The 24,910-nt window shown below is 44.8% G+C and overlaps 1 protein-coding gene across 1 annotated transcript in view; it reads right to left on the reverse strand.

The window, feature by feature from the left end:
* Positions 1-24,910, reverse strand: part of LOC141089606 (uncharacterized) — a 154,825-nt gene that overhangs the window by 46,193 nt on the left and 83,722 nt on the right. Inside the window, exons 8-12 of the mRNA XM_073576114.1 lie at positions 23,576-23,626; positions 22,989-23,033; positions 22,804-22,899; positions 22,003-22,053; positions 2,460-2,507 (exon numbers count right to left, since the gene is read on the reverse strand). Of these exons, the coding sequence (XP_073432215.1) occupies positions 2,460-2,507; positions 22,003-22,053; positions 22,804-22,899; positions 22,989-23,033; positions 23,576-23,626 (291 nt within the window). The remainder of the gene's footprint in view (positions 1-2,459; positions 2,508-22,002; positions 22,054-22,803; positions 22,900-22,988; positions 23,034-23,575; positions 23,627-24,910) is intronic.

Consider the following 24,910-nt stretch of genomic DNA (forward strand, 5'->3'; position numbering starts at 1 on the left):
CATGTGGAAAATGTTACTTATTAAGTTTTTTGTGTGCCGTATCTCTGTGATTTAAGGGCATAAAGATTCAAAGTTGGAAAATTGCAAAATTTTAAACATTTTCACCAAATTTCCATTTTTTTCACAAATAAACGCAAGTTATTTGAATGAAATTTACCACTATCATGAAGTACAATATGTCACGAGAAAACAGTGTCATAATCACCGGGATCCATGGAAGCGTTCCAGAGTTATTACCTCATAAAGGGACAGTGGTCAGAATTGTAAAAATTGGCCCGGGCGTTAACGTGCAAACCACCCTTGGTAGTGAAGGGGTTAAAATCCAAAATGTTGGCCTAAGGAAAGCAGCCAAAGGAAAGCAGACAACTGTGAGCTGGTCGTCTTTTGCTGGGAAGGGGTCAATATCCATAGACCTTCCCAGCCTATTAATACCAGTCAACCAGCCATCTGCTTTGCCTTGGTTGGTTATTAAAAATTGAGGGACCCTAAAAAATGATTGTAGCTCTCCCCTATTTTTAATAACCAGCTAAGGCAAAGCAGACAGCTAGGGGCTGATTTTAATAGGCTGGGAAGAGCCATGAATATTGTCTCCTTCTCAGCCTATTAATACAAGCCCTCTGCTGCCCCAAAAATGTTGCATCCATTAAATGCACTAATTCTGGTGCTTAGCCTCAGCTCTTCCTGATTGCCCTGGTACATTGGCAATCAGGAAGATAGGTGGCCCAGTCTTGAAGAGTACAGCATGAGACCCAGCAGCGACTGCTGCTCCAATTTATGGAGTCTTGTTCTCTAAACAGGGCTCCATACACTGGATGAAAAATACAGAGAACCTCCATGTGTATTTTTGCGGACTACTGTGGATTATTTATTTCTTTTAAATAAATAGGTGAAAGAGGTACATTGTCAGTGAGTGATTGTTTCAAGTAAAGGACTTTTCTGTGTGGGTGTTTTTCTTCTGACTGCTAGATCAATTATGAGGGTCTCTGGCAGATGCCTCTCCTAACTTGTAGGCTTGATGTCAGTGCCAGCTACTGACATCAACCCTAGAACACAACTAGCCCAATTGACAACACATCAGGGCAATTGGGAAGAGCCGAGGCTGTGCACTAGAATTGGTGCATCTAATGGATGCTCTATTTTGGGCCAGCTGAAGGTTGGTCTTAGGTTGGGAAAGTGACAATCACCATGGTCCTTCCCTGCCTATTAATCTCATCTCTGCGCTTTCTGCTTTGCCTTAGCTGGTTATTAATAAAAAAGAGGACCCCACAAGATTTTTAGGGCTCTCCACTTTTAATAACCAGCAAATACAAAGCAGACAGCTGGGGGCTGATATTAACAGCCTGGGAAGGAAATGGATATTGTCTCTTTCCCAGCATAATAAGACCAGCTTGCAGCTTACTTTTGATTGGTTGATTTTTTACACGGATTAATTTTCCCTTAAACCTGAATATTCCATGTATGTAGTTGTAAACTCTATATTTTTAATTTTCAAATGTTCTTTTTCTCATAGGGAAGAAAGCCATCTCACAGGTGTTACCATTTGCAGGTAGTTATCAAGTCAATTTCTGACTCTTTACCAAGCCACAAAACATCAGGTTGTCACAAGTTTTACCATTGATTTAAAGATAACTACCTCCAATAAGACTCTGTACATAGATGATCTCCATAATGAGAGTCAGTAACCCTTTCATTGTTAAAATACTGAAATAAAAAAACCTCAAGCCAAATGCAATGTTTCTAAATACACTGGAAATTACAGTTAACAGGTAAGACATAGAAATTCTATCCCCAATAGAAAATCTTACTTTGATGCAAAAAATGCAAAAATGATGTGACCTTTAATCTAAAACTTTGTACCCTGAACATGTGTAATATTAGGAACAATAGACTATCATAGCACTATCATTGATTAATTTGTGATATTAGTATTAAAAGGAATGTGTCAATATAAAATTAGCTATTGTTTAAATTAGGCTTGTGAGTACATTTTTTTAATTGGCCATGTTTTTTTATCAAAAATTTATCAAATATAGAAATAAGAAATCTTGCCATTTTCACGCTGGGACTATTTTAAGACTTATTTTACTATTTCAGGAAATATATGTGTACATTAGTAACAACAAACAGACCCTAACTTTTGTATTGAATCATCTAACAAGCATATGCAAGGGCCATTTCCAAGTGAGTGGGAGCAGCATCAGCTCTTTCATCTTCAATTGTAATTGGTGGATTTTTGTTATCTGTTGTATGTAGAAGTCTATAATAGCCCCAATGGCCAGTGTAAAAATCATCTTTAATAAAAAATTAGTTATATAAAAAAATTGCCAAAAATTGTTGAAATACAAGCAGCATGACAAGAACCTGATTTAAACAATATATCATTTTTTGATCACACATTCCCTTTAACTAGCAAAAAAAAATGAAAATTGCAAGTAAAAGTGTCAAAATATCATCAATACCTTTTGCTATTGGCAGGCACAATTTTTCTTCTTTCTCCTTTTCAGGTTCTGCAATGAAAATGTGACAATAATGTGACAATATATGATTTGATCTGGATCTGTGTATATCTGTATGTACATATAGTTCTAATATCATAATTCTAAAAGGACTTAGTTAGACTCTGATTCTCACCATATACTGTAATGAAGTTCTATAAACGCAAACACAGAATTGTATTTTTTGTGGAATTTAAACCACGCTTGGATTTTTTCCCATTTTCCAATATATCTATCTATATATAAAAGTGAATGTATGTATGTGTGTATCACCAACCAATCACGAAGCATCTTTCATTTCACCAGAGCTGTTTAAAAGAAGCTGAGCTGTGATTGGTTGCTCTGAGCAACAGTTTTCCCACCCGACAACACCTCAGCAAACACTGACATGGTAGGAGAAATCTAGCATCCCTGGGAACATAAGTTCCCAGCCATTGTCTGCCCACCCAGAAAGGAGCAGAGAGCACATGACAGAAATGAATCCCCCCTCCCATGCCCACATACACACCACACATCCTCCAACCAATAGGCACATCTTCCCTCTTAAAGGGATTTTCGGGATGGAAGTTAGGGCAAATCCCTCAGCACTCTGATTCTGACCCCAGGCTTCTATAAAAGGGATCATTGGTATGCACGTCAGGGCAAATTCATCCAGCACTTTGGTTTTGACCCCAGGCCTCTCTTAAAGGTATCACCGATCCGATAGGGAAGTTAGGACTGTTCCACTCAGCTCTGTGGTTCTGACCCCAGAGTCTCTTAAAGGGATCATTGGTATGGAAGTTAGGGCAAATCCACTCTGCGCTTTGGTTCTGACCCCAGGTCTTTCTTAAAGGGATCTCTGGTGAGGAAGTTAGGGCAAATCCATCCAGCGCTTTGGTTCTGACCCCAGACCTCTCTTAAAGGGATCCCGAGTATGGAAGTCAGGGCAATTGCCTTTAAATACTCTGGTACTGACCCCAGGCTCTCTTAAAGGGATCTCCTGTATGGAAGTTAGGGAAAATCCCTCAGCGCTCTGATTCTGACCCCAGGATTCTAGTAAAGGGGTCATTGGTATGCAAGTCAGGGAAAATCCACTCAACTCTCTGGTTCTGACCCCAGGCCCCTCTTAAAGGGATCGCCAGTATGGAAGTGAGGGCAAATCCACTCTGCGCTTTGGTTCTGCCACCAGGCTGATTGGATGATGTGGGATATTAGGGGTAGTAGTGCAGTGGCTCTGGCTGACGGGATGATGTGGGATTTTAGGGGTAGTAGTCTGGTGGCTCTGGCTGATAGGAGGAAGTGGGACATTAGGGGTAATAGTCCGGTAGCTCTGGCTGACTGGATGATGTGGGATATTAAGGGGAGTAGTCTGGTGGTTCTGGCTGTCGGGACGATGTGGGATATTAGGGGTAGTAGTCCGGTGGCTTTGACGGGATGATGTGGGATATTAGGGGTAATAGTCCGGTAGCTCTGGCTGATGGGATAATGTGGGATAATATAGTGAATGTGGCTATGCGGAGTGGGCCGGGCTATACACTCAGCTTTATATATATAGATATAATCATTATAATTTGTGATAACTAACCGTAGTTAGTTACTATGCCTGGGCAGCACCGGGCTCTTCAGCTAGTTATATAATAAAATTATGTAATTCAAAACTTCAACTAGATTCACAAAAAGCAAGCCCTCATACAGTTATGTGGAAAAAAAGACAAATAAAGGCTCCTAGGAAGAGGAGAGGAAATAATTAAAGCAAAAAAAGGGAAAATCACCATGTCCTGAAGGTATTAATACAGCTTTTAGTCTTTGCTTTTTTTAATGTAAAACAGTAAATACAAGACAGAGAAGACATGGCGGAAGGACATGTTGCTTCATTTTTTCACACTGTGCTTTGAAGAGGGCCAGTGATTTGCTAAAAACAACTTAAATACTGTTATGATTGGGTCACTGAGGAGGAGAGCAAGACCATTCTAAGCCACAGAAAACCAGAGAGGTTGGTAACAAAGCGGATTGCAGACCCCTGATCCTATCCACACAACTAGCAGTAGCCGTGGAACGTACCTACGATAATCCTAGACGCCTCGACACAGTCGGAGAGCTAAATAAGCCTAAAGCAAGAAAGGGGAAATCTAAACTGCCCCAGAGCAGACCCCAAAGGAATACATAGCCCCCAAACATATATTGTTGGTGAGACAAGATGAAAACACAAACGCAGGTAGGAAAATAGACTGAGCAAACAATGGGGCCCACACTAACTAGACAGGACAGGAAAGGAAAGACACTGTCTGCAATCATGCAAAAAACCCTGCAAAAAATGTCCAACACGTCTGAAAGAATAATACTGAAGTTGCACGACTTCGCCCACTATATCACCACTCTGGTATATTCTGAAAGCAGAGCAAAAAGAGGCCAATATAATAAGGGACAAAAACAAACTGGCACAAGCAATAACATAAGGATAGAAATTCAGCACAGCACCAACCGGAGCTGGCTGACCACACAAAACTGAAATAGACAAAACCAGATCAAATGTGAACAATAGCAAAAGAACACTTAGCTGAGCATGCAGGGACTGAGCTGGAAACTAAGACCTCAGGAGGCAGGAAAAAATCACCAGCAGAGATAGAGGGAGTCAGCTGTCTTAAATCCAGTCAGAAACTCCAGATCTCCAATTGTCCTCCCCATTATCAGGTGGCAAGCCTCTGTTAATCAGATCAGCTCCATTACCTCCAGTAACCACCAGAGGGAGCCGGGAAAGAGAACTCGCGACCCCTCTGTCAATATAACCTGCTCCACTAGCTTCACTAGTAACCAGAGGAAGGCCAGAAACTGAATTCACAACAGTACCCCCCCTTGAGGAGGGGTCACCGAACCCTCATCCTCACCACCAGGCCGATCAGGATGGGCCCAGTGAAAAGCACGAACCAATCTATCGGCATGAATGTCAGAAGTAGAGACCCAAGAATTATCCTCCTGGCCATAGCCCTTACATTTGACTAAGTACTGGAGTCTCCGTCTAGCCAAACGAGAATCCAGTATTTTCTCTACCCCATATTCAACAGAGATTTATGAAACATGTTATGGATCTTAAACGTAACTGGAAGAGCCAATCGAAAAGAAACAGGATTAACTCCTTCATGACCCAGCCTATTTTGACCTTAATGACCTGGCCATTTTTGGCAATATTGACCAGTGTCCCTTTATGAGGTAATAACTCAGGAACGCTTCAACGGATCCTAGCGATTCTGAGATTGTTTTTTCGTGACATATTTGGCTTCATGTTAGTGGTAAACTTAGGTCAATAATGTTTGCATTTATTTGTGAAAAAAATGGAAATTTGGCAAAAATGTTGAAAATTTCGCAATTTTCACATTTTTAATTTTTATTCCGTTAAACCAGAGAGTTATGTGACACAAAATAGTTAATAAATAATATTTACCACATGTCTACTTTACATCAGCACAATTTTGGAAACAAAATTTTTTTTTGTTGGGAAGTTATAAGGGTTAAAAGTTGACCAGTGATTTCTCATTTTTACAACAAAATTTACAAAACCATTGTTTTTAGGGACCACCTCACATTAGAAGTCACTTTGAGGGGTCTATATGGCAGAAAATACCCAAAAGTGACACCATTCTAAAAACTGCACCCCTCAAGCTCCTCAAAACTACATTCAAGAAGATTATTAACCCTTCAGGTGCTTCACAGCAACTAAAGCAATGTGGAAGGAAAAAATGAACATTTTAATTTTTCCAATAAAAATTTTCTTTTAGCATCAATTTTTTCATTTTCACATGGGCAACAGGATAAAATGGATCCTAAAATTTGTTGGGCAATTTCTCCTGAGTACACCGATACCTCATATGTGGTCATAAACCACTGTTTGGGTGCACGGCAGGGCTCAGAAGGGAAGGAGTGCCATTTGACTTTTTGAATGGAAAATATGCTGGAATATTTAGCGGTTGCCATGTCGTGTTTGGAGAGTCCCTGTGCACCTAAACATTGGAGCTCCCCCACATGTGACCCCATTTTGGAAACTAGACCCTCCAAGGAACTTATTTAGATGCATAGTGAGCACTTTAAACTGCCAGGTGCTTCACAAATTGATCCGTAAAAAAAAAAGGACTTTTTTTTTCACAAAAATATTCTTTTAGCCTCAGTTTTTTCATTTTCACATGGGCAATGGGATAAAATGGATCCTAAAATTTGTTGGGCAATTTCTCCTGAGTGCACAGATACCTCATATGTGGTCATAAACCACTGTTTGGGCACACGGCAGGGTCCCAAAGGGAAGTAGCACCATTTGACTTTTTGAATGGAAAATTAGCTCCAATCGTTAGTGGACACCATGTCGTGTTTGGAGAGCCCCTGTGTGCCTAAACATTGGACTCCCCCACAAGTGACCCCATTTTGGAAACTAGACCACCCAAGGAACTTATCTAGATTTGTGGTGAGGACTTTGAACCCCCAAGTGCTTCACAGAAGTTTATGACGCAGAGCAGTGAAAATAAAAAAATATTTTTTTTTCCTCAAAAATGATTGTTTAGCCCGCTATTTTTTATTTTCACAAGGCTAACAGGAGAAATTGGATGACAAAAGTTGTTGTGTAATTTGTCCTGAGTACACCGATACCCCATATGTCAGGGGAAGCCACTGTTTGGGTGCATGGGAGAGCTCAGAAGGGAAGGAGCGCAATTTTGGAATGCAGACTGATGGGATGTTCTGCGGGCATCATGTTGCGTTTGCAGAGCCCCTGATGTGCCTAAACAGTAGAAACCCCCCACAAGTGACCCCATTTTGGAAACTAGACCCCTAAGGAACTTATCTAGATGTGTGGTGAGCACTTTGAACCCCCAAGTGCTTCACAGAAGTTTATAAACACAGAGCCATGAAAATAAAAAATCATTTTTTTTCCTCAAAAATGATTTTTTTAGCCCGCTATTTTTTATTTTCACAAGGGTAACAGGATAAATTGGACCCCTAACTTTGCTGTTCAGTTTGTCCTGAGTATGCTGGCACCCCATATGTGGGGGGGAACCACTGTTTGGGCGCACGGCAGGGCTCAGAAGGGAAGGAGCGCCATTTGACTTTTTGAATGGATAATTAGCTCCAATAGTTAGCGGACACCATGTCGTGTTTTGAGAGGCCCTGTCTGCCTACACTTTGGAGCTCCCCCACATATCACCCCATTTTGGAAACTATACCCCCTAAGGAAGTTATCTAGATGCATAGAGAGCACTTTAAACCCCAAGGTGCTTTACAGAAGTGTATAACGCAGAGCTGTGAAAATAAAAATATTTTTTTTCCTCAAAAAATGATTTTTTTAGCCCGCTATTTTTTATTTTCACAATAGTAACAGGAGAAATTGGACCCCAAAAGTTGTGCAGTTTGTCCTGAGTACGCTGGTACCCAATATGTGGGGAGGGACCACTGTTTGGGCACACGTCGGGGCTCAGAAGGGAAGTAGTGATGTTTTGAAATACCGACTTGATGGAATGGTCTGCGTGCGTCATGTTACGTTTGCAGAGCCCCTGATGTGGCTAAACAGTGGAAACCCCCCACAAGTGATCCCATTTTGGAAACTAGACCACCCAAGGAACTTATCTAGATGTGTGGTGAGCACTTTGAACCCCCAAGTGCTTCACAGAAGTTTATAACGCAGAACCGTGAAAATAAGAAATCTATTTTTTTCCTCAAAAAATGATTTTTTAGCCCGCAATGTTTTATTTTCACAAGGTTAACAGGATAAATTTGACCCCAAAAGTTGTCGTCCAGTTTGTCCTGAGTACGCTGGTACCCCATATGTGGGGGGGACTACTGTTTGGGCACACATCGGGGCTTGGAAGGGAAGTAGTGACGTTTTGAAATACCGACTTGATGGAATGGTCTGCGGGTGTCATGTTACGTTTGCAGAGCCCCTGATGTGCCTAAACAGTGGAAACCCCCCACAAATGACCCCATTTTGGAAACTAGACCACCCAAGGAACTTATCTAGATATGTGGTGAGCATTTTGAACCCCCAAGTGCTTCACAGAAGTTTATAACGCAGAACCGTGAAAATAAAAAATCTTTTTTTTCCTCAAAAAATGATTTTTTAGCCCGCAATTTTTTATTTTCACAAGGTTATCAGGATAAATTCGACCCCAAAAGTTGTTGTCCAGTTTGTCCTGAGTACGCTGGTACCCCATATGTGGGGGGGACCACTGTTTGGGCACACATCGGGGCTCGGAAGGGAAGTAGTGACGTTTTGAAATACCGACTTGAAGGAATGGTCTGCGGGCATCATGTTATGTTTGCAGAGCCCCTGATTTGCCTAAACAGTGGAAACCCCCCACAAATGACCCCATTTTGGAAACTAGACCACCCAAGGAACTTATCTAGATATGTGGTGAGCAATTTGAACCCCCAAGTGCTTCACAGAAGTTTATAACGCAGAACCGTGAAAATAATAAATCTTTTTTTTCCTCAAAAAATGATTTTTTAGCCCGCAATTTTTTATTTTCACAAGGTTAACAGGATAAATTTGACCCCAAAAGTTGTTGTCCAGTTTGTCCTGAGTACGCTGGTACCCCATATGTGGGGGGGACCACTGTTTGGGCACACATCGGGGCTCGGAAGGGAAGTAGTGATGTTTTGAAATACCGACTTGATGGAATGGTCTGCGGGCGTCATGTTACGTTTGCAGAGCCCCTGATGTGCCTAAACAGTGGAAACCCCCCACAAATGACCCCATTTTGGAAACTAGACCCCCCAAGGAACTTATCTAGATGTTTGATGAGCACTTTGAACCCCCAAGTGCTTCACCAAAGTTTATAACTCAGAGCCGTGAAAACAAAAAAAAAACATTTTTTTAAACAAAAATCATTTTTTTAGCCCCAATTTTTTATTTTCCCAAGGGTAACAGGAGAAATTAGACTCCAAATGTTGTTGTGCAATTTTTCCTGAGAACGCTGATACCCCATATGTGGGGGTAAACCACTGTTTGGGCACACGTCGGGGCTCGGAATGGAGAGAGTGCTGTTTGACATTTTGAACGCAAAATTGGCTGGAATAAATCGTGGCGCCATGTCGCGTTCGGAGACCTCATGATGTGCCTAAACAGTGGAAACCCCTCAATTCTAACTCCAACTCTAACCCCAACACACCCCTAACCGTAACCCAACCCTAATAATAACCCTAACCACAACCCTAACGCCAACACACCCCTAACCCTAATCCCAAATCTAACCCTAACTACAAGCCTAACCCTAATCCCAACCCACCCCTAACCCTAATTCCAGCCCTAACCCTAATTCCAGCCCTAACCCTAATTCCAACCCTAACCCTAATTCCAGCCCTAACCCTAATTCCAACCCTAACCCTAATTCTAGCCCTAACCCTAATTCCAACCCTAACCCTAATTTTAACCCTAATTTTAACCCTAACCCTAATTTTAACCCGAATTCCAACACTAACCCTAATTCTAGCCCTAACCCTATTTCTAACCCTAACCCTATCTGTGACCCTAATTCCAACCCTAACCCTAATTCCAACCCTAACCCTAGTTCGAACCCTAAATGGAAAAAAAATATTTTTTTATTTTATTATTTGCGCCTGGCTATGGGGGTGATAAAAGGGGGGTGTATTTACTTATTTTTTCATTTTGATCACTGTGAGAGTGTATCACAGTGATCAAAATGAAAAATGAACGGGCAACCGGCAAATTCATGGGCGCCGCGATCTTGTACAATGGCAGGTGCACTGCGCATGCGCCCGCCATTTTGCAAGATGGCGGCGCCCATGATCCGGATGCCGGGAGCCACGGGGGGACACCGGGAGCACGAACGGAGGTCCCGGGGGGATCGAAAGGTGGGAGGGAGCGATAGGAAGGGGAGGGGGAGCAGATGATGACGGCGGCGGCCGATCGCCGCCGTCCATCGGTGGCGGGGGCCGATCGGCCCCACCAGTCGGTGTGTGGGGGGGTCAGGTGTCGGTGTCCAGCCATGTCCAGTGCTATTGCAGCATCGGCCATGGCTGGATTGTAATATTTCACCAAAATTCATCGGTGAAATATTACAAATCACTCTGATTGGCTGTTTCACTTTTAACAGCCAATCAGAGCGATCGTAGGCACGTGGGGGCTAAGCCACACCCCCAGGGATTAACTGTAGAGTGTTCTCTGTGTGCGGGTTGAGTGACCTTTCAGTGACCCCGGGGGGGCTATTTATAGCATGATGCCTACGTAGGCGTCATAGGTCGTTTGGGCACGACTTTTTATGACGCCTACGTAGGCGTCATGGGTCGTGAAGTGGTTAAGAATCTCCAAAATCTTATAAGGTACAATGAATCTTTGCTTGAACTTTGGAGACGCAACCTTCATAGGAATATTCTTTGATGACAATTAAACCATATCACCCACTTTAAACCGGGGACCAATGGTCCTATGCCGGTTGGAAAACCGTTGGGCTTTTCCCTGAGAAAGGGACAACTTATCCACCACTTGGTCCCAAATCTGCTGCATTCTCTCTACCACAGTGTCCACATTTGGGCAGGTCGAAGATTCCACTTGCCCTGAAGAAAATCGAGGATGAAACCCAAAGTTACAGAAAAAGGGCAACATCAAAGTGGCAGAACTAGCTCTATTGTTTAATGTGAATTCGGCCAAGGGCAAAAATGAGACCCAGTCATCCTGATCGCAGGTATAAAACATCTCAAATAGGACTCCAAAGTCTGGTTTGTTCTCTTAGTCTGCCTGTCACGCTGCTACCGCCGCGGCCCCCGCCTGTACCTGCTCCTCTGCCGGTCTCCACGCCACGGTCCCGGCTCCCATGATCCTGTCGGCGGTCCTCCCTCCTCCGTCGCACGGACCCGGCACCTGCTTCTGCCCGATCTCCTGCGCCTCGTCGGGTGAGCACCCCAGGCCAGCTTCCTGCTCCGCAGAGGGGGCGCGCGCACACTGTTGTCAGGCGCACGCGCGCTCCCTATCTCTCCTAAGGTCGCGCGCGCTCCCCTCCTAGCTCTGGGAGGGGACATGACCCGGAAGTCCTGCTACGACACCCTATATCAGGCCGCCTGTTCCTACTGGCGGTGCCTGATTATCACTGATGCCCTGCTTAGTGATTCTGGCCCCTGTCTCTGTGCGCACTCCTGTCTCCTTCCTGCCGCTAAGCTGTCCCATCTTACCCCTGTCCTCTCTCCTAGGTTCTGGAGGTCAAGGTCGCGTTCCGGTCTGTCCCGGTCCCCTGGTTGTGTTGTCTAGTTGGTGTCCTCATCCTTCCGTCTCAGCCGTGCTCCCAATCTGCCCGCCAACTGTGTTCCTGTTCCAGAGGAGGTCTCCCGCCTGCATCTCCGGTCTCTTGTCGGCCCTCCTGTACTCTCTCTGGGTACCAGCTGCCGTGGTGATGGTTACCCGCGAGCCTGCCCCAAACACTCCCTGTATAGGGGGTGGTCCACCTGGCCAGCTCGCCCGTGGGGGGTTCGTTGCCACGGTCCAGCGGGTCCACTCCAGGAGATCTATCATAGTCTCACATCACAGAATAATCAGGCCATGGATCCCGCTGGTACCCCGACCCCAACCCAGAAGGAACTTTTGTTCCTCCGAGAAAATCAGGCGAGGATCATGTCGTTCCTCAAAACCATGGAGTCCCGTCTTTCCTCTTTGCAAACCTCCGATCCAGGGATGGCCTCTCAGATCTCTGGTCTCCAGCAGGAGCTTGCCCAGCAGCACGACACTCAGGCCCACATTCTGAACTATATAGCCTTGGTGGATAACCGCCTGTCAGCTCTCCAGACCGCTGCTGCAACCCCGGCTCAGGCGGCAGTTCCGCACCCGTCTCCCCGTTTGGCCAAACCTCCGTGTTATGGCGGTGATCCCAAATTGTGTCGGGGGTTCATTAATCAATGCCAGCTGCATTTTGAATTGACACCCCTGCAGTACCCTACGACCGGGCCAAGGTGGCCTTTATGGTATCCCATTTGGAGGGTGAGGCGCTGGCTTGGGTAAACCCCTTGTGGGAGCGTGACGACCCGATAGTCTCCCAGCTTGCGACTTCTTAGAGACCTTTTGTAGAGTCTTTGATGAGCCCGGCAGCCTGGTTTCTGCTACCGAGTCCCTATTTAACCTCCGTCAGGGTGCCCTCTCTGTGGGGCAGTACGCCATCCAGTTCCGTACGTTGGCCTCTGAGCTTGGATGGAACAACGAGGCCCTGGTGGGGGCTTTCTGGCGCGGCTTGTCGGCTCGAATCAAAGACGAGTTGGCTGGGTGAGACACACCGACGTCTTTGGAGGACCTCATCTCTCTGGCGACGTGAATTGATCTGCGTTTCCAGGGGCGATCCCGCGAAGCCGCCAGGGAGAGAAGGCCTTCTCGTTTTTCCCCTTCCGCACGCAGTCCTCCTCACCCGCGTCCTTCCTCCACGGCGTCTGCTCTGGAGCCCATGCAGGTGGATCGACTCGGACCAGCGGAGCTGCGTCGCCAGGAGAGACTAACGCATGGTCTTTGTCTCTATTGTGGCAGCGCCTCCCATCTTCGGCATTCCTGTCCAGTGAGGCCGGGAAACGCCTCCGCCTAGGACAGGTAAGAGAGGCCTCCCTAGGTGTCTGTGATACCTCTCCACCCTTGACCCTCTCTGTCTTGTTTGTCCTGGGTTCTCAACGTTTTTCTGAGGTGGCCTATATCGACTCAGGGGCTGCAGGGAACTTCATACAACTCGAGGCGGTAAAAAGATTGCGGATACCTGTCAGGTCCTTGGAGGTTCCTCAGCAGTTAGCGTCAGTCGACAGTGTTTCCCTGCGCGAGACCGTCACTTTGGTCACCGAAGAAGTGGACTTACAGATCGGGGCTCTGCACCATGAGAGGATAGCTTTCTTCGTGCTGCCGTCACTGTCCCACACCTTGCTCCTGGGTCTTCCGTGGTTGAGGACACATGAACCTATCCTGGATTGGCGTTCTGGGGACATTCTTCGTTGGGGCCGTCCTTGCCAGACCAAATGTCTTCTCCCAGTACAACCTCTCAAGACTTCGCTACCTGCCTCGGGCCCTGTGGACCTGCCTCCGGCCTACGCGGCCTTTGCTGACGTCTTTGACAAGAAGGAAGCAGAGACTCTCCCTCCGCACCGGCCATATGATTGCCCGATCGAGCTTTTTTCCAGGTTCCACCCCGCCCTGGGGGCGGATTTATCCGTTGAGTCCGCTCGAATCCTAAGCCATGTCGGAATACGTGCAGGAGAATTTGGCCAGGGGCTTCATTCGGAAGTCATCTCCACCCGCTGGAGCAGATTTATTTTTTGTCAAGAAGAAGGACGGGTCCCTCCGCCCATGTATCGACTATCGGGGTCTTAATGAGATCACCATCAAGAACAAATACCCCCTACCTCTCATCCCTGAGTTATTTGATCGGCTGCGAGGGGCGCAGATCTTTTCCAAATTGGATCTCCGTGGAGCCTACAATCTCATCCGCATTCGCTCCGGAGATGAATGGAAGACCGCGTTCAACACCAGGGATGGGCATTACGAGTATCTTGTCATGCCGTTCGGATTGTGCAATGCCCCCGCAGTCTTTTAAGAATTTGTAAATGACATCTTCCGAGACCTTCTGTACTCCTGTGTGGTCGTATATCTGGACGATATTCTTGTCTTCTCTCCCGATCTGCCCTCCCAGAGGAGAGATGTCCATCGAGTACTGTTACGTTTAAGGGAGAATCGCCTGTATGCTAAGTTGAAGAAGTGCGCCTTCGAACAGTCCTCACTTCTGTTCTTAGGATACGTCATCTCCGACTCTGGCTTGCGCATGGACCAGGAGAAGGTATCTGCCGTCCTTAACTGGCCGCGTCCCCATGGGGTAAAGGCCATTCAGCGATTCCTGGGCTTCGCAAATTACTATCTGCAGTTTGTTCCTTATTTTTCCTCTTTGACTGGTCCCATCTCCTCCTTGATCCGTAAGGGAGCTAATCCTCACGTCTGGTCTCCTGAAGCCGAGAACGCCTTCATGTCTCTGAAGCAAGCTTTTGCCACGGCACCAGTGCTCCATCGCCCCGAGGCCAACAAACCTTTCATCCTCGAGGTGGACGCCTCCGCAACCGGGGCGGGAGCAGTTCTGTCTCAAAAATCTTCCTCTGGTAGGCTGGTTACTTGCGGTTTCTTCTCCAAGTCCTTTACCACTTCGGAGCGAAACTACTCCATTGGAGATCACGAACTGCTTGCCATCAAGTTAGCACTGGAGGAATGGAGGCACCTGTTGGAGGGAGCCGTACATCCATTCACAATCTATACGGATCATAAAAACCTGGCTTACCTTCATTCAGCACAGAGACTCAATCCTTGGCAGGCCAGGTGGTCCCTGTTCTTCGGCCGATTCGATTTTGAGCTGCACTTTCGTCCTGGCGACAAGAACCTCAAGGCTGACGCTTTGTCCAGGTCCTTCCTTTCTGTGGATGTGGAGGAGGAACCCACGCATATCTTGGATCCATCCAGGCTCATCACGGTGGCACCCCTCTCTCTCGTGTCGCCGCCACCTGGTAAGACATTTGTACCAGAGAGGGACCAAAGACGCATCCTACGTTGGGGACACGCTTCCAAACTTGCGGGCCATGCCGGCCTTAAGAAGACACGTGTCCTTGTCTCCCGCTACTACTGGTGGCCGACTCTTCTCCTGGATGTCCGAGACTACGTCGCTTCCTGTCCGTCCTGTGCTAAAACCAAGGTGCCCAAGCAGTTGCCTTCCGGTCTTTTACATCCGCTTCCAGTTCCATTGTCCCCCTGGCGACACATTGCCATGGATTTTATTACCAATTTACCCACGTCTGCAGATTGTACCGTCATCCTTGTGGTGGTCGACAGATTCTCAAAGATGGCACATTTCATCTCTCTTCCCGGGTTACCTTCTGCACCAGACTTGGCCAAAGTTTTCATTCACCACATCTTCCGTCTCCATGGTCTACCACAACATATTGTCTCGGACAGAGGAGTCCAATTTACCTCTCGCTTCTGGAGAGCCCTTTGCAGGTCTATGGATGTCACACTTGACTTCTCTTCTTCGTATCATCCACAGTCCAATGGACAAGCAGAGCGGACTAACCAGAATTTGGTGAATTATCTCCGGCACTTTTCTAATGCCCACCAGGACAACTGGTCAGACTTACTCCCATGGGCAGAATTCGCCTACAACAATCACGTCAGCGAGTCTTCTGGTAAATCTCCTTTTTTTGTCGTCTACGGGCAGCATCCTGGTGTACCGCTTCCGGTTCCCTCTGCCTCGGGTGTACCGGCGGCTGACCTTCTGTCCGGGGATTTCTCCAGGATCTGGCAGGAGACCAAGGCCGCTCTCGAGTTAGCACGCGACAGGGTAAAAAGACATGCAGGCAAAAGGCGCTTGGATTCTCCGCCATATCACCCTGGTGATAGGGTTTGGTTGTCCTCCAGGTTCATTCGTCTCAAAACCCCGTCCCATAAACTGGGTCCTCGCTATATTGGTCCCTTTGAGGTCTTGGCTCGTATTAACGACGTCTCCTACAAACTACGACTTCCAGCCTCACTCCATATCCCTAATGCCTTTCATGTCTCCCTTCTAAAGCCGGTCATTCTCAATCGCTTCAAAACCTCTGCCACTCAGTCGTCACCGCCTGTCTCCGCGGACGATGAGTTTGAGGTTAAAGACATTTTGGCCATGAAGAAGCGAAAGGGGAGGACCTTTTTTCTGGTCGATTGGAAGGGCTTTGGTCCCGAGGAGAGATCCTGGGAGCCTCAGGAGAATATTCGGGCTCCTCGTATTTTGGCTAAGTTTTTTTCCACTCTGCGGAGGGGGGCGCGTAAGGAGGGGGGTACTGTCACGCTGCTACCGCTACGGCCCCCGCCTGTACCTGCTCCTCTGCCGCACTCTCAGGCGGTCTCCACGCCATGGTCCCGGCTCCCACGATCCTGTCGGCGGTCCTCCCTCCTCCGTCGCACGGACCCGGCGCCTGCTTCTGCCTGATCTCCTGCGCCTCGTCGGGCGCGCACCCCAGGCCACCTTCCTGCTCCTCAGCGGGGGGCGCGCGCACACTGTTGTCAGGCGCATGCGCGTTCCCTATCTCTCCTAAGGTCGCGCGCGCTCCCCTCCTAGCTCTGGGAGGGGCCATGACCCAGAAGTCCTGCTACGACACCCTATATCAGGCCGCCTCTTCCTACTGGCGGTGCCTGATTATCACTGATGCCCTGCTTAGTGATTCTGGCCCCTGTCCCTGTGCGCACTCCTGTCTCCTTCCTGCCGCTAAGCTGTCCCATCTTACCCCTGTCCTCTCTCCTAGGTTCTGGAGGTCAAGGTCACGTTCCGGTCTGTCCCGGTCCCCTGGTTGTGTTGTCTAGTTGGTGTCCTCATCCTTCCGTCTCGGCCGTGCTCCCGATCTGCCCGCCAACCGTGTTCCTGTTCCAGAGGAGGTCTCCCGCCTGCATCTCCGGACTCTTGTCGGCCCTCCTGTACTCTCTCTGGGTACCAGCTGCCGTGGTGATAGTTACCCGCGGGCCTGCCCCAAACACTCCCTGTATAGGGGGTGGTCCACCTGGCCAGCTCGCCCGTGGGGGGTTCGTTGCCACGGTCCAGTGGGTCCACTCCAGGAGATCTATCATAGTCTCACATCACACTGCCCATTGGTCTGAGGATGAAATGCAGAGGAGAAAGATAACTGAATTCCCAGTTTGGAACAAAAAGCTCTCCAAAATCTGGAAACAAACTTGACTCCTCTGTCAGACACAATGTTCTCAGGAATCCCATGCAACTGAACCACCTGTTGTAAAAACAACTGCACCAACACTGAAGAAGATGGTAACAAGATGGACCATCTTAGAAAATCTATCACAGATCACCCAGATAACAGTCATTCTCTGAGAGACAGGAAGATCAGAAATAAAATCCATTGAGATATGAGTCCATGGCCTCCTGGGCACCGGCTGGGGCATCAACAACCCACTAGAACGAGAACAGGGCTTGGACCGAGAACAAGTCCCACAGGACTGGACAAAATTCCTGACATCACGAGATAAGGCAGGCCACCAAAAAGACCGACTCACCAAATCTCTGGTACCAAAACTACCTGGATGACCAGCCAACGCAGAGCAATGAATTTCAGACATTACTCTTTTCCTCCACTGGTCAGGGACATACAATTTCCCCATAGGGCAACGTTCAGGTTTGTCCTCCTGAAATTCCTCCAGGGCAAGTCTCAAATCAGGTGAGATGGAGGAAAGAACTACACCCTCATTTAGAATGGTAGTAGGCTCGGTCACATCAAGAGAATCCGCAAGGAAACTCCTAGAAAGGGCATCCGCCTTAACATTCTTTGTGCCCGGAAGAAAAGAGACCACAAAATTAAAACGTGTGAAAAACAAGACCCACCTAGCCTGTCTAGGATTCAAGCGTTTGGCTGATTCAAGATAAATCAAACTCTTGTGGTCGGTGAGGACCACAACTTGATGTCTAGCTCCCTCCAACCAATGTCTCCACTATTCAAATGCCCATTTCATGGCCAACAATTCCCGATTCCCCACGTCATAATTTGGGGAGTGAGACATCAGGTTGCCGTACAACCGGAGCAGAAGTGAATCTCCGCTTAAGCTCCTGAAATGCCGAAACTGCCTCTGGAGACCAATTCACCACATCAGTGCCCTTTTTGGTCAGATCAGTCAGGGGTTTGACAATACCAGAAAAATTACTTATAAATTTACAATAGAAATTAGCAAAACCAAAAAACTTCTGGAGAGTCTTCAAAGAAGTGGGCTGAACCCTATCATAAATGGCCTGTACCTTGGCCGGGTCCATTTCAATAACAAACGGGGACAAAATGAATCCCAAAAATGAAATCCTCTGTACACCAAAGAGTCACTTCGATCCCTTAACATAAAGGGAATTTTCCCTCAAAATCCGGAACACAGTCAGGACATGTTCCACATGAGAATCCCAATCACTGGAAAAGATCAAAATATCATCCAGATAAATGATCAAAAACATATCCACAAAGTCCCGGAAAATATCATTCATAAAAGATTGGAAGACAGAAGGGGCATTAGTGAGCCCAAAAGGCATCACCAGGTACTCAAAATGTCCCTCCGAGTATTAAACGCCGTCTTCAATTCATCCCCGTGCTTGATGCGAATAAGATTATACGCCCCCCTGAGGTCAAGCTTGGAAAACCAGCAGGCACTTTTAACTCTGGAAAATAAATCAGAAATCAGGGGTGACAGGTACTGATATTTTACAGTGATTTTATTAAGGGAACGATATTCAATACAAGGCCTTAATGAACCATCTTTCTAGGCCACAAAAAAAACAGCACCTAAAGGTGAAGAGGATGGTCTAATATTACCCTTCTCCAATGACTCATTGATATAAGGTCGCATAGCATCATGTTCGGGTACAGATAACTTGAAAAGCCAGCCCTTGGGAAATTTACACCCGGGCATTAACTCAATTGCACAGTCATAACTCCTATGAGGAGGCAAAGATGCAGACTTACTCTCACTAAACACATCAGAAAAATCAGCCAAATAATCAGAAATATCATGAGACTGGGGAGAGGCGGAGAAAACAGGAGTGTTACTAAGAACACACTGACAACCACAACTCACCACAGACACAGATTTCCTATCCAAAACAGGATTATGAGTTTGCAACCAGGGAAAACCCAGAACAATATTATCATGCAAATTGTGCAACACCAAAAATTTACAATTTTCTTGGTGGTCCGGGGTGACCCGCATTATCACCTGGATCCAAAACTGGGGTTTATTCTCCGCCAAAGGAGTAGCATCAATACCCCTCAAAGGGAAAGGAGTCAGCAGGGGTATCATGGCAAAACCACAACGTTTAGCAAAGTCTAAATCCACCAGATTCAAAGCTGCTCCTGAATCTACAAAAGCCTTAGCAGAAAATGTAGACAAGGAGCAGATCAGAGTAATTGCCAAAAGGAACTTAGGTTGTACATACACTGCCCCCAGCAAATGTGTGCGCAAAATGTTTTTCTCGTTTAGGACAGACAGAAATAATATGAGAGGCGTCTCCACAGAAAAAACACAGCTTATTACACCTTCTAAACTCCTGACGTTGCACCCTTGACAAAACCCTATCATATTGCATGGGTTCAGACTTTCGTTCAAAAGGCAGCAACGCCTTTCGTGTAGTTTTACGTTCACGTAAACGCCAATCAACTTGAATGGCTAATGACATAGAATCATCAAGACCAGAGGGAACAGGAAATCCCACCATAACATCTTTTACGGTTTCTGCCAAACCCTTCCGAAAGAGCGCTGCTAAGGCACCGCCATTCCATGTAGTAAGGACTGCCCACTTTCAGAATTTTTGACAGTATAACTCTGCAGAATCCTGACCCTGGTTCAATGCCAATAGGGTTTTCTCAGCTTGATCAATATCATTAGGTTCATCATACAACAACCCCATTGCTGGAAAAAATGAGTCCACATTAGTCAGAATAGGATCTCCAGGTGTCAGAGAAAAAGCCCAATCCTGGGGATCGCCACACTGCAAGGAGATGACAATTTTAACCTGCTGCACTGAGCTCCCCGATGAGTTAGGCTTCAAGGCAAGAAATAGTCTACAATTATTCTTAAAATTCAAAAATTTAGACCAATCCCCAGAAGACACTTCAGGAGCAGATGATTGAGTGGGATAGGCGGAAATTCCCCGCACTTCAGCAGTGAGCTGCTCAACACGATCAGACAATTGCTTAATTTCCATTAAAGAAAAAATCCTCCTACGGCCCCAGAGAAAAAGAGGAAAAATTCTGACACTTTTTTTTTTCACCATTCTTTCCTGCTTTTGAGTACCTTAGAATCTGCGGTTTTGGCTGGTAATTCTGTTATGATTGGGTCACTGAGGAGGAGAGCAAGACCAAGCTAAGCCACAGAAAATCAGAGAGGTTGGTAACTAAGCAGATTGCAGACCCCTGATCCTATCCACACAACTAGCAGTAGCCGTGGAGCGTACCTACGATGATCCTAGATGCCTCAACACAACCAGAGAGCTAAATAAGCCTAAAGCAAGAAAGGGGAAATCTAAACTGCCCCAGAGCAGACCCCAAAGGAATAGATAGCCCCCAAACATATATTGTCGGTGAGACAAGATGAAAACACAAACGCAGGTAGGAAAATAGACTGAGCAAATGATGGGGCCCACACTAACTAGACAGGACAGGAAAGGAAAGACACTGTCTGCAATCATGCAAAAAACCCTGCAAAAAATGTCCAACACATCTGATAGAAAAATACTTAAGTCACACGACTTCGCCCACAATATCATCACTCTGGTATATTCTGAAAGCAGAGCAAAAAGAGGCCAATCTAATAAGGGACAAAAACAAACTGGCACAAGCAGTATCATAAGGATGGAAATTCAGCACAGCCCCAGCCGGAGCTGGCTGACCACACAAAACTGAAATAGACAAAACCAGATCAAATGTGAACAATAGCAAAAGAACACTTAGCTGAGCATGCAGGGACTGAGCTGGAAGCTAAGACCTCAGGAGGCAGGAAAAAATCACCAGCAGGGATAGAGGGAGTCAGCTGTCTTAAATCCAGTGAGAAACTCCAGATCACCTATCGTCCTCCTCATTATAAGGTGGCAGGCCTCTGTTTATCAGATCAGCTCCATTACCTCTTGTAACCACCAGAGGGAGTCCAGAAAGAGAACTTGCGACCCCTCTGTCAATATAACCAGCTCCACTACCTTCACTAGTAACCAGAGGTAGGCCAGAAAGCGAATTCACAACAAAATACCTTGCAAAAGTCCCTAAGCTTTCCTAATTCTGCTGACTTTTTCCATTTTGGGCTATGTCGGACCACTGCAAAGATATTCACATTAGGTGCTTTCAGGACAATATCTTAAATCTCTGCGTGCAGACCAGCTGGCCAATTCTTCTCAGCCTTCTATGGGTGTGTGCACCTTCAAACTTCCCTCCTAGGTGCTAGTAATCAGAGTTCATCTTCTGATCTTGCAGTATCAGGCACTGCTAACTCTGATGGGAAACACGTAGGAGGGAAGGGTGAGAGCATGCGCCCCCAGAGAATACTGTGAAGAATGGTCCAGTTGGACTACAAGCAGAGAATTCACATACTGTGCTCCAAAAGCAATGAAGGAAAGTTGGAGTGATGGAGTGACAGAGCACAAAACAGAAAAGAATGGCCCCATCAAGGGAGCTCTGGGATTTCTTTTAGCAAGCCGCAAGTTCCTTTTAACGAATCAGAATGAGGGTGACAGAGGGCAGTGAGCAGCAGGGAAAAGTAACCTAAATTTTCAATACACAGAGCAGCTCATATTAAAAACCCAGACTATTCTTAACAAATGCAAAATATTTGAACATTTTTGGCTGCATCATCATATACACCTTCACAACAGCCAAATAGTGTTTCAGGTTTTAGTAATGAAATAAAAAACTTTTAAATTGTAAAGCACAAACAACTGTCTGATTATTTTCTAATCTTTTACAAGCTCTAAAACAAAGACAAATTTATTTTATTAAATATGTTGTATTTTATCCTTTTTTTTCATTTTTTTTTTACTTTTACCTTCTGGTTGTGGATCAATAATTTGTTTTTCTTCTAGCTGCTTTTCTGGCTCTGAAAAAAGTTACACTTGGTTAAAAGAGCATGGAAATATATTGAACTTGATAAAAAAAAAAGTTGCACTGTACAAAATTGGGAATTGTACTAGATGATATGGACAACATCTTTTCACATTGGCAAAATATTTTGTGGGGAAATTGGTTCATTCTGGAAGTAAATCAAACCTTTTGGAAGAATCATACATATAAATTGTCAAAATCACAGTGAGTCTTCAAACCCTCTTTTTAATTAAAATATTAGTTTTAAGCAATTAAACACCTAACAGAATTGATTCAAATTTGTATTATTCATTACTTAAAATACTCTTACATAAGGATTGTAAGTCACTAATTATATAAAAAAATTGACACCTTTGTGCATTTTTGGAGTTTCTTAAAAAAAGTCGAAAGACATATAGGTACACATTTATCAAGATTTAAGTAACCATGAACATTAATATGATGGTAATGGAGATTATGACATGGTTGAAAAATTTTACCAAAACTGACAAATCTCCATTTTCAATATGGATGAAAGGCTGATTACCATGCAGCTGTCAGATGTAACACGTTGGATCCAATGTTATCACCCTAGGAAATGGTAGACAGCCATATAATTACATGGTGCCCATTCATAGTGTTCTGTTGAAATGACTTAATAACCTTGTAAGCAGACACATTTACGATCAACCTTCTTACAGAATTATTATTAATTATTTAAAATTGCCTGCACAATAAATAAACTGTAATTAAATAAAGATGTCACCTGCAACTGGTGGAAGTGGTTTCTCAAGTTCAATTTTTAGTTTGGTTTCTACAATGGTAATTGCAACTTTTTCTTCTTCCTTTTCCTTTTCATACTCTAGGGAAGAACAGAAGTCAATGTGACTTATTTTATTATTGTACTGTATGTACATATATGATAAATTTTGTATAAAACATGAATTATACCTATAACTTTTTCCAAAACTTTCTCTTCTTTTTCCTTTTCAGCTTCTAAAATAAATAGGGTTTAGCAAGAACAAAATATCATTAATGTACCAAGAGAGCAATTTTAACTATTAAATAGTTTACACAGCATATTAGTAGCAAAAAATGCTTGTATCCGCCAAGTACAGTACATGTATATGGGAACACGAGCAATGAGCAAAAGTAAACATGACTGAACCAAGTTCTATTTTACTATTACTTATATTTTGTGTAATATTCTACCAATGTATTTGTTTAAAGGTATAAAGTTAAAAAATAGGATCTTACTACTTGGTGGTATACAGTCTCAATTTTTAATCTGTGACATTTTAGTAAAAGAGTATTTGGTATGTCTTAGCGGGATGCTTGCAAAATGTCCTCATGCAATCTTTACCCTGCTATTAAAAACAGAAAATAATAATGTTCTGTTACTTTCAATATTAAAGTTTGATGAGCAAAGTATCCTGCTAAATAAGCTAATGAAATGTCAGCTGCAATTAATTAAGCTTACATCTACAATCCTAAACCAATTGATAATATATCCTTATATTTCCAATACTTAATTGTACCTGCTGGTGATGGTACAACAACTTTTTCCTCTTCTTTTTCCAGTTCTTGTTCTAAAAGAAATAAATCATAAATAATATAATACATTAAATACACTATATATATATATATATATATATATATATATATATATATATAGCTCTGGCTAAAATTAAGAGACCACCACATCACAACCCTGTCATGGGCAGACCATTCTCCACGCCTGAACCCCTTTGAAAACCTCTGGAATGTAATCAAGAGGATGATGGAAAGTATCAAGCCATCAAACAAAGAAGAACTGCTTAAAATTTTGTGCCAGAAGCAGTGTGAAAGACTGGTGGAAAGCATGCCAAGACACATGAAAGGTGTTTTTAAAAATCACTGTTATTCCACAAAAAATCGATTTCAGAACTCTTCCTCAGTTAAAACATTAGTATTGTTGTTTCTAAATGATAATGAACTTGTTTTCTTTGCATTATTTGAGGTCTGAAAGCACTGTTGTTGTTTTTTTAATTTTGACCATTTTTCTTTGTCAGAAAAAAAACAAATTTTTTTGCTTGGAAATTCGGAGACATGTTGTCAGAAGTTTATAGACTAAAAGAACAAATTTACATTTTACTGAAAATTATACCTATAAAGAGAAAGATCAGACAAAATGACCATTTGAAAGTGGTCTCTTGATTTTTGCCAGAGCTGTATATATATATATACACTCACTGGCCACTTTATTAGGTACACCATGCTAGTAAGGGGTTGGACCCCCTTTTGCCTTCAGAACTGCCTCAATTCTTCGTGGCAGAGATTCAACAAGGTGCTGGAAGCATTCCTCAGAGATTTTGGACCATATTGACATGATGGCATCACACAGTTGGCGCAGATTTGTCGGCTGCACATCCCTGATGCGAATCTCCCGTTCCACCACATCCCAAAGATGCTCTATTGGATTGAGATCTGGTGACTGAGGAGGCCATTTGAGTACAGTAAACTCATTGTCATGTTCAAGAAACCAATCTGAGATGATTCGAGCTTTAGGACATGGCGCATTATCCTGCTGAAAGTAGCCATCAGATGTTGGGTACATTGTGGTCATAAAGGGATGGACATGGTCAGCAACAATACTCAGGTAGGCTGTGGCGTTGCAACGATGCTCAATTGGTACCAAGGGGCCCAAAGAGTGCCCAGAAAAAATTCCCCACACCATGACACCACCACCACCAGCCTGAACCGTTGATACAAGGCAGGATGGATCCATGCTTTCATGTTGTTTACGCCAAATTCTGACCCTACCATCCGAATGTCGCAGCAGAAATCGAGACTCATCAGACCAGGCAACGTTTTTCCAATCTTCTACTGTCCAA

The sequence above is a fragment of the Dendrobates tinctorius genome, unplaced genomic scaffold (assembly GCF_039654945.1).
Source record: "Dendrobates tinctorius isolate UK_male_01 unplaced genomic scaffold, ASM3965494v1 ptg000046l, whole genome shotgun sequence".
Classification (NCBI taxonomy): Eukaryota; Metazoa; Chordata; class Amphibia; order Anura; family Dendrobatidae; genus Dendrobates; species Dendrobates tinctorius.